General features: G+C 59.0%; 1 protein-coding gene across 3 annotated transcripts; it reads right to left on the reverse strand.

Annotated features, from left to right (window-relative positions):
• Positions 1-220: 220 nt before the first annotated feature.
• On the reverse strand, positions 221-3,888 carry TPPP3 (tubulin polymerization promoting protein family member 3). Of its 3 annotated transcripts, none has more exons than XM_065661815.1 (4): positions 2,467-2,716; positions 1,330-1,483; positions 929-1,113; positions 221-466 (listed from the first exon to the last, which is right to left on the reverse strand). In XM_065661815.1, the coding sequence occupies exons 1-4, from the start codon at positions 2,652-2,654 to the stop codon at positions 322-324; spliced, it is 672 nt and encodes a 223-aa protein (XP_065517887.1). In that variant the 5' UTR covers positions 2,655-2,716; the 3' UTR covers positions 221-321. The 3 variants fall into 3 exon arrangements, with proteins under 3 accessions (XP_065517887.1, XP_065517886.1, XP_065517885.1); XM_065661814.1 differs by lacking the exon at positions 221-466 and adding an exon at positions 3,879-3,888 and having other exon boundaries at positions 473-1,113; positions 2,467-2,658; XM_065661813.1 differs by lacking the exon at positions 221-466 and adding an exon at positions 3,652-3,686 and having other exon boundaries at positions 473-1,113; positions 2,467-2,658.
• Between the last annotated feature and the right edge of the window lie 4,168 nt (positions 3,889-8,056).

An 8,056-nucleotide genomic window follows, 5' to 3' on the forward strand; every position in this document is an offset into this window, starting at 1 on the left:
GTTGCAAACAGAGCAGCAGTGGGAGCCAGGCGCTCGTGTTTGTGTGCCTGTGGTTGCTCAGGCAACTCGGGGTGAGCCAGGAGCTGCCAAACCCAATGGCAGCCAGGGCTGAGCCCATGGCACAGCAGCCCTGCAGCAGCATGGCTGAAAAGGGGCTCCCACCACCAGGGAAAGGGGCTCTCACTGCACGGTCCCACTGAACACAATCAGACCAAGGGCATCAGTGCGGACAGGGCTTTATTGCCGAGCCAGGTTACAGCGTGGGGCTGCAGCATCCTTTGGTCTGGACTTCACAAAGGCAGCAGGATGCATGGGGGGGGTTCACATCGGAGACCTTTGCCGACAGCCACGCAACACCAAGCTCTCCTGGGATGTATCCCGAGGCTGGCCTGGGATCACCCCAGCAGCACCAGCACTAACAGTGCTGGGTGAGAGGCAAAGCTGGGGCAGCCCCCTGGTGAGGTCACCAGTGAGGAAGGAAGGAGGTGGTCGTGCTGTGGGGCTAAGGCAGGTCCTCAGGGGGTCTGTAGGGAAGATAGGCTGTGGTCCCTGGTGGGACTAGCAGGGAGGGTACCCCAGAAGCTGGGGCTGAGGTAGGGAAGGTGCCAGTGGGGCAGGGGCGCCCTGAGGAACAGTGCTGTTAGTGTGGCAGGGGAGTGGAGGTGACAGCATGGAGGGGGACACAAGAAGGGCTGGGGGGGTGTCACAGCATGGTGGGGAGACAGACATAGTGCTGGAGCAGAGCACGTGGCCCGGCAGCGTTCCCAGCCTCATCAGCATTGGGCAGCCAACATCCCACCAGCCTGGGGCTGGCCCCGGTGCAGCCTCCCAGGTCCCACATTACATGGGGATGCCCCAAGGCTGACATAAGAACCACAGCCAATGCACAGGGACCACGGCGGTGGGTGCTATGGGTGCCCATCCCTACTTCTTCACTTTGGTGTCGTAGGTGCCTGCATTCTTGTAGGCACTGACGTAGCCACTGGTATCCACAATGTTCTCCCGCCCGCTCTTGCCCTTGCCTTTGCCACTCTCATCAAAGCGCTCTTTGTGAGACCCTGTGTACTTGGAGGTGTCCGTCAGCCTCTCCACAGCCCCCACCGTCTTGGCTTTCTGCAGTGGGGAGGTGGGACATGGTTAGTCAAGAACATGGCCCACCACCTTCATCCCTTGCCCCACTGACCTATGCAACCCCAGACCTATGCCCATCACACCTATGGCCGCTCAGGCCATGTGGGCCCTGGAAGGCATTTGCACTGTGGGCAGAGCTCCGTCCTGCCCCCTCTGCCATCTCTCCTGCTCCCACCATCTGAGGGGCTCTTTACTCACCGTGACACCCACATTGATGGGCTCCTTCCCTGCCACCAGCTGGCAGATGGCTTCGTACGCCTCCTCTTTGCTCTTGTCCTTAAACCTCTTTGGGGCCAGCTCCTCCAGTGCCTTCTTGAACTCCTCATAGTTGATGACACGGGCTGTCTTCCCTCTGCAAGCACAAAACCCAGGCAGTCTTCATGTTGCGCCTCCCTCCAAACAGGGCTGCAGTGGGATGAGTACATCAGAGAGACTTTGTCCTTCACCAGCCTCAGGCCCCTCACGTGCCTCTGCACTGCAGCCACAGCCTGAACAATCCTGGCTAAATAGTGGGGCTGAGCACAGCCAATGCTAAGCTCCAGGAACTTTTCAGTCACATGCTGTTAAAGTCCCTGGTGCCAAAAACCTCCTCCCTGGGACTTGGGTGCTGGTGGCAGAAGGGTACGTGCATCCATCCCCACTGCTGCCAGCCTGCCTGGGATGCCCAGCACGCTCTCTTCCCTGGCAGATATCAGTCCTTCTCTAGTCGAATTTGGGAAGATGCGCACAGAGCACCTCTCCCACAGGCACCTGGTCCTCACCTCTTGGGCAGCGCAGCAACCCACCATCCTAGGCACCAAAAGCCTCCCGCTGCTCAGCATATCCTGGCCCCACCAGTGAACAGGCCGGTGCCCAGACAGAGGGCTCAGAGGGAGCAGCACCCATCCTTGCTCCTGCACCCTGGTTGGAGCACTGAATGTCTCCATGTCCTCAGAGACCCTGAAAGCAGCTTCAGGTGCCTTTAGCTGTCCACCTGCCCCTGTGGAGCAGAATCCTTCCCAAGGTCTTTTGGGGGCTGGCCAGGCCCAGGGCACGCAGAGCACCCTCCTCTGCTCCCTGCAGCACTTTTTGCTGGATGGGAACCTGGTAGAACCACCCAGGCTCACCCCACGCTGGGGAGCGGGACCACCAAAACCTGAGCCGCCCATCTGCAAAATTCAGATTAATTTGTTATTAGGCCTTGCCAGAGCAGACACAGAACCTCCCTGAGGCCAGGACGCTGCAGCGCAGCACCCCAGGATGCAGAGCTTGGTACCAAACCCCAGGGAACACCGCACCACCACCCTGCACCCACCCCTGGGGTAGCGGGAGGCCCTGGGAAGCCAAGTCACTTACTTCACCTTGGAGAAGACAATGTCCACATCAGTGCTGGTGATGCTTTTGCCGTCAGTGACTTTGCAGTCTTTGCACAGCTTGGCCCAGTTCTTCCCATTCATTTCTTGCCCTGTAGCCTTGGTGTCGCCATAGATGGCGAACTTGCGGAAGCTCTCTTCCAGGGATGCCATCTCAGCACTCCCGGCCATGGGGCTGCAGGGCAGGGAGCAGAAGGAGCCGTTACTGCTTAGGCCGTGGCTGGCTGCCCCGGCAGAGGTCCCAGCTCTGCTCCCAGAACTGGTGAGGCTGGTGGGAGCGCGGCAGGCGCTGGGTGTTGGCAGAGCACTGGCGGCAGCTTCGTACAAGCCCGGGGGCCAACAGCCAAGGTCTGTCTTGGGGGATGGAGGCTCCAGACTGAGAGCTGTCAGCAGCGAGGCTGCTGGCTCGAGGGGCTGGCAGGGAGTGAGCGCATCAGGCTGTCCCTTCGGGAGCACTCTCCGGAATGACGCAATGCAGATCGCTGATCATGAGGAACCACTGCTGCCTCCTCCAGCCCCACCTCTCCCCTGTCTGCTGCCTCTGCCAGCACCTGTATCCCTCTGTGTGGGGCCAGCAGCAACACTAGCTGTGGCCCACCCAAACATGGTGCCTGCAGCAGAGGTGCCAAATCACAGATGGGTCTCTGTGGCCGCTGCACCGTCTTGCCTCCCTGCCTGCCTTTGTTTCGCCAGCCTTGCCCTGCCACTTCAGCATCCCTTAGCATCCCTCAGCAGGCCCTCAGCATCCCTCGCCATGCACTGAGCACCCACGACACGGCAGCCGGGGCCCAGAACATTGCTACTACAGCGCCCCGACGTGCGGAGCGGGGACCTCGCCCAGTGCCCGGGACGGGGCCTCGGCGAGAGCCGGGAGCGGGCACGGAGGGGCCGCGGGCTCTAATGCTGCGTTGCCTGGCGACCGTCGCTAGGGAGGAGCGGGAGCGGCGGGGCGGAGATGCCACCGGTCCCCACCCGGCCCCGGGCCCCCGCCGCCCCAGGGCCCGCATCGCGCCGCTCGTCCCCGCACGAAGCCGGGACTCCCCCGGCCCGGGGGACGCGGGGGTACCAGAGCCCCGGGACAGGCAGCGGCGGGAGCAGGGTCCGGGGGTCCCTGGCCGGGGCGGTCCGGCTCCGCCGCGCTCGCCCGGTCGGCCGGTCGGTCACTCACCTCCCGGCGCCGCGCTCTGAGGAGGGGGGAGCCGCCGCCGCCGCCGCTTGTTTAAGGCGCCGCCATGGAGACGGGAGGGGCCCGGGCCGCGCCCTCACAGGGCTCCGGGCCGCCCCTTCCCGCCTCCCCAGGGCACGGCCGCGTCAACGGCCGGGGATGGCCGGGGAGGCCCCGCCACCCCGGGGCCCCTCCGTGACCCCCAGGGGTCCCTCTTGCCAGCCCCTCACCGCGCGTGCTGCCCTGCGGCCCTGTCCTGTGCTGGCGGCGTGTCCGCCCATAGAGAAAATGGAGCCTGCTGGTGAGCGACACGGAATCATAGAAAGGTTTGTGTTGGAAGGGCCCTTAAAGCTCACCCAGTTCCGTCCCCTGCCATGGGCAGGGACACCTTCCACTAGAGCAGGTTGCTCCGAGCCCCGTCCAGCCTGGCCTTGAACACTGCCAGGGATGGGGCAGCCACAGCTTCTCTGGGCACCCTGTGCCAGGGCCTCAGCACCCTCCTTCCCCTTATCACTACAGCCCCTGCTGAAGGGTCCTGTGCATAAATCAGCACCTTGGGTCAAACAACAGAGGCAGCTTTTGGCACAGTGTGGTCCCTGCCTGCCCTCGTCCCTGTGCAGAGACGCTGCAGGGTAAGGATGGACACAAAAGTCCCACGGCTGAGCTACCCCAGCGGTATCAGTTCTGCTCCCTCCGCTCTGTGGTATAGCCCCACTGACAACCTATCCCTTTTGGCTGAGGGGCATATGTTCTCTGCTGAGACCCTGTTGCCAGCTCTTGGCTGGACAAAGCCCTGAGCAACATGCTCATGCTGATCCTAACCTGGAGCATGGTCTGGAGTCCTCCAGAGGTGACCACCAGCCACCTCTGAGAGTCTGTGGTTTGGGATCACTCACCTTACCTCTTCTTTGGAGGTGGGTGCCAGGGCTGCTGTCAGAGGATGCAGGCATCCCACAGCAACCTGCCTGCTTTGGACAGTCCCAGATGGTCACAGCCACATGAAGGATCCCACTTTGTCACATCCCTAACCAGCCTTGTGACCTTGTCAGCTTGTTTCACAGCCCAGCCAGGGGCAGGGTGACAACCCGTGGCTGCCAGCAGGCAATGACATCCCGGAGGGAACAGTCGAGGGTAGGCAGGACACGTGTAGGCTCATATGGAAGGGCTGGAATTCATCAGGCCAGCCTCACAGTGTGTTTGTCTCTTCTGTCTAACTTGTCCTGGTAGAGCTCAAACAGGGCCAGAGAGCCTGGGTACTGCACAAAAGCGGTGGCAGCAGGTGGGCTCTGTCCTGAACAAGCATGTTCTTGCTCTTCATCAAATGTGAAAGCAGGTCCCAAAGCATAGAGGCTCAGAGGTGACAGTGGATGGCTGTGAAGTGGGAATTTAAACCAGCAAGGACCTGTGGCTGCCATCTCACCCTGCAGACAGTGGGGAAGAGCTGCTTGTGTGCTCTCCTCTGCTTTAAGGAGGGCAGTAACTGGGGCTGCCATATTAAGACCAAGGCTTGCTGAAGGTACAGCCTTGTCCTTAGGTTGCCCTGCAGCTCGTCACTGAAACAGGCGTCTTTGGCCCTGATTCCAGCTCACAGCTCCAGAGAGGAGCCCAGGTAACACCTGGAGCATCCAGCTCGTGCAACTCTGTAGGGCTTGGCAGCAGCAGGCCGATTCACAGAGCTGGCAGCAGGCAGGAGCTGAGCAGGAGCTAGGCACTTCGGCAGCTCTTCTGTAGGAGCTCCAGCCAGCACCGGGGGCTGCAGATCCCAAAGAACTAGGAAGTGGCACATGGAGAGATCTGCCTGAGTGCTGCCAGGGCTGCCGAGGTGCCCCGTGTGGTCGGGTTGAGCAGGTCAGGTTTCAGCTCCTAAAGGCGGGGGTTTGTAGTGCATTTGTTGTCACCATGACAGCCTTGTTGGGATGGAGCACTGTCCTTGGCTGGCTCCTGCTGTTCCTCATGCAGCCCGGAAAAGGAAGCCTGGGAGGAGGCTGTGACTTGGTCCAGAGCCCGTGGCAGGGGCAGAAGATGAAGAGGAGGTTGCACAGGTCCTGTGATGTGGTGGAGGAGCTTGTACATGGCTCGGTGCTCAGCTCCCGGGCAGCCTTTTCTCGCCATTTCCAATGAAGGTCAGGGTGTTCCCAGGGTCTCCTGCCCCGGGAAGCTTACTGAGCTGCAGAACTCCCATGCTTACCCAAGACACACCAAGGTTCACAGCTCGGTGTCACCAAGACACAGCTTCACATGCTGTGCTTGTCCCTGCTAGGACCATGCCTATCTCCCCACCTTCATGCAGAGTCCTGGGGCGCTGTGACTGCTCCAGGGTGCAGCTCAGAGCTCGCACAAAAGCACAACCTCAATGCACCCTCTGTGCTCACCCTCCCTCCTCTTTGCCTCTTGCTTCTCCCAGGGCTGGGCACCAGAGGCTTCCCAGAGTCATCTCGTTTCAGGAATGAGTCGCTGGCTCAGCTGCACTGGGGTGGGATGAGGTTATGCAGGAACGCTACTTCTCTAGCACAAGTTGCTACCAAACAGAGGAAAGTGTTTGGGAGGTTGTGCAATATGTATACGGTAACCACAGCAACAGTGTGTCCACACAGCATCAACGGGGCTTAGCTGCAGCGGATGAGCAATGTGTGCGTGTGTGTGTCTGTGTGTGTATGCATGTGTGTGTGTGTGTGTGCGTGTGTGTGTGTGCCGGCTGTGCCAGCTGCTCTGGATCAGCTCAGGATGCACTGTGCCAGGCAGAGAGGACGGGGGGATAAGCTCTAGCAGGAGCTTCCTTTCCCCCCTCACTGCAGTTCAAGGCAGCCCCTTGGGATGCTCTAAAAAGCAGAGCAGGAACAGCCTCACTGAAAAGCATCTCCCAAAGGAAGGCCCCCTTGACTTCAAAGAGAAAACGAAGCTTGAGTCAGGCCTGAAGATGAAAGGAAGCCAGGTGATATCCCACACAAGAATAAGGCTTACAGCAGGCTCTGCAAGACCTGGCACGGTTGCTGGTGACTGTGATTTATGATTGCAGACTCTGGAAATCTGTCACAGTCCTGTAAATGCATTTCTTGGTCCTAATAAAAAGCCACAGTGTCTTGCAGTGGAAATGGCCAGTCCAGGGCACTGCCTCCTGTTGATGGGAGAGTTCATGCCCTGGCAAAAACCTTGTATTTAGTGTTGGAGAAGGTGCTCAGAGATGCCAGACCTCAATGTTTCTGCAGTGATGAGGAGCAGAAGTCATCAGGATTTCTACTGTCACCTTAACCCAGCTCTCTCCTGGGCTGTAGCAAGGACTCAGCTCATGGTCATTTCAGTCCTCTGGTGTCATGGCCAGGACCACTTTGCCTGCACGCTGGCTCTTGCAGCAGTACCCCAATGTGGTATGTTCCTTTTGCTTGCTGCCACAAGTCTGCTATGGACCTTCCTCACCCAGGGCGACAGAAATGCCCTTGGCACCTGAACCTGCAGGATACCTACACTGTGGTCCCAAAAGGACAAGAATGAGGAGGGGAAGGAGGGAGCCCAGGCTATGCCTGCTCCTGCTGTGACCAATTCTCTGCCACAGAGAACTTCCATGCCTTTGTGGGGTACTACACACAGCACCCAAAACCATGTGTATATCACAAAGCAGCAACTACAAAAGGCCTTCCCAGCATGAAGCAGCTCAACAACTGCCCTTGCAAAGGTTCATCCTTGCTGGGAACTGAGCTGGGGCAGACAGCAGCTCTCCCAGGAGCTAAACCTATCTCACTCTCACCATTTTCACTCTTGGGTGCCCAATATGCACCTTCAGCAGTCTTCCTTTAATGTGGTTATGGCAAAAACTCCCACAAAACCCAGCCAAAATCAAACACATGATCTGCTTTGGGCCCATGACATTCAGGACATCACGGTCCCACCAACCTGTTCTGCTGGGGCCTGGCTCTTCACTCAGCACCCAGCAGCCCCTACACACAGCCAAGGCACCGCACATTTTGCAGCAAGTAGTGAAGAAAATATTCCATGTCTCAGCTGAAAGCAGCAGCAGGACATCTCCACTATCCACAGAAACTCCCAAACTGGGGTCTCCAGGGCATCCTGTTGGCCTCCAGAGAAAATCATGCTCTCTATACTTGTAGAGAAGCCTGAGGGCTTAACCAGCATAGCCCAGCCAGCACATGGAGCTCTGCACTGGTGGTAGCTGGACAGAGACCATTCTTCAGGTGGGTGTCTGCGTCATACTGCCAGCAGGTACCCCTGGCCACAGCAGCAAGGAAGCTGTGAGGAGTGTGACCACAGGCCAAACCTTCCTGCAAATTCAAACATTATCACTTCAACAGCTACATGATACTCCACTTCTGCTAATCAATCACTCATGTAATTCAACGAAGAGTCACGGGTCCTCATTCCAGCTCTTACAGGAGTCAAAAATCAGACAACAGAG

The sequence above is a fragment of the Lathamus discolor genome, chromosome Z (genome assembly GCF_037157495.1).
Source record: "Lathamus discolor isolate bLatDis1 chromosome Z, bLatDis1.hap1, whole genome shotgun sequence".
Lineage (NCBI taxonomy): Eukaryota > Metazoa > Chordata > Aves > Psittaciformes > Psittacidae > Lathamus > Lathamus discolor.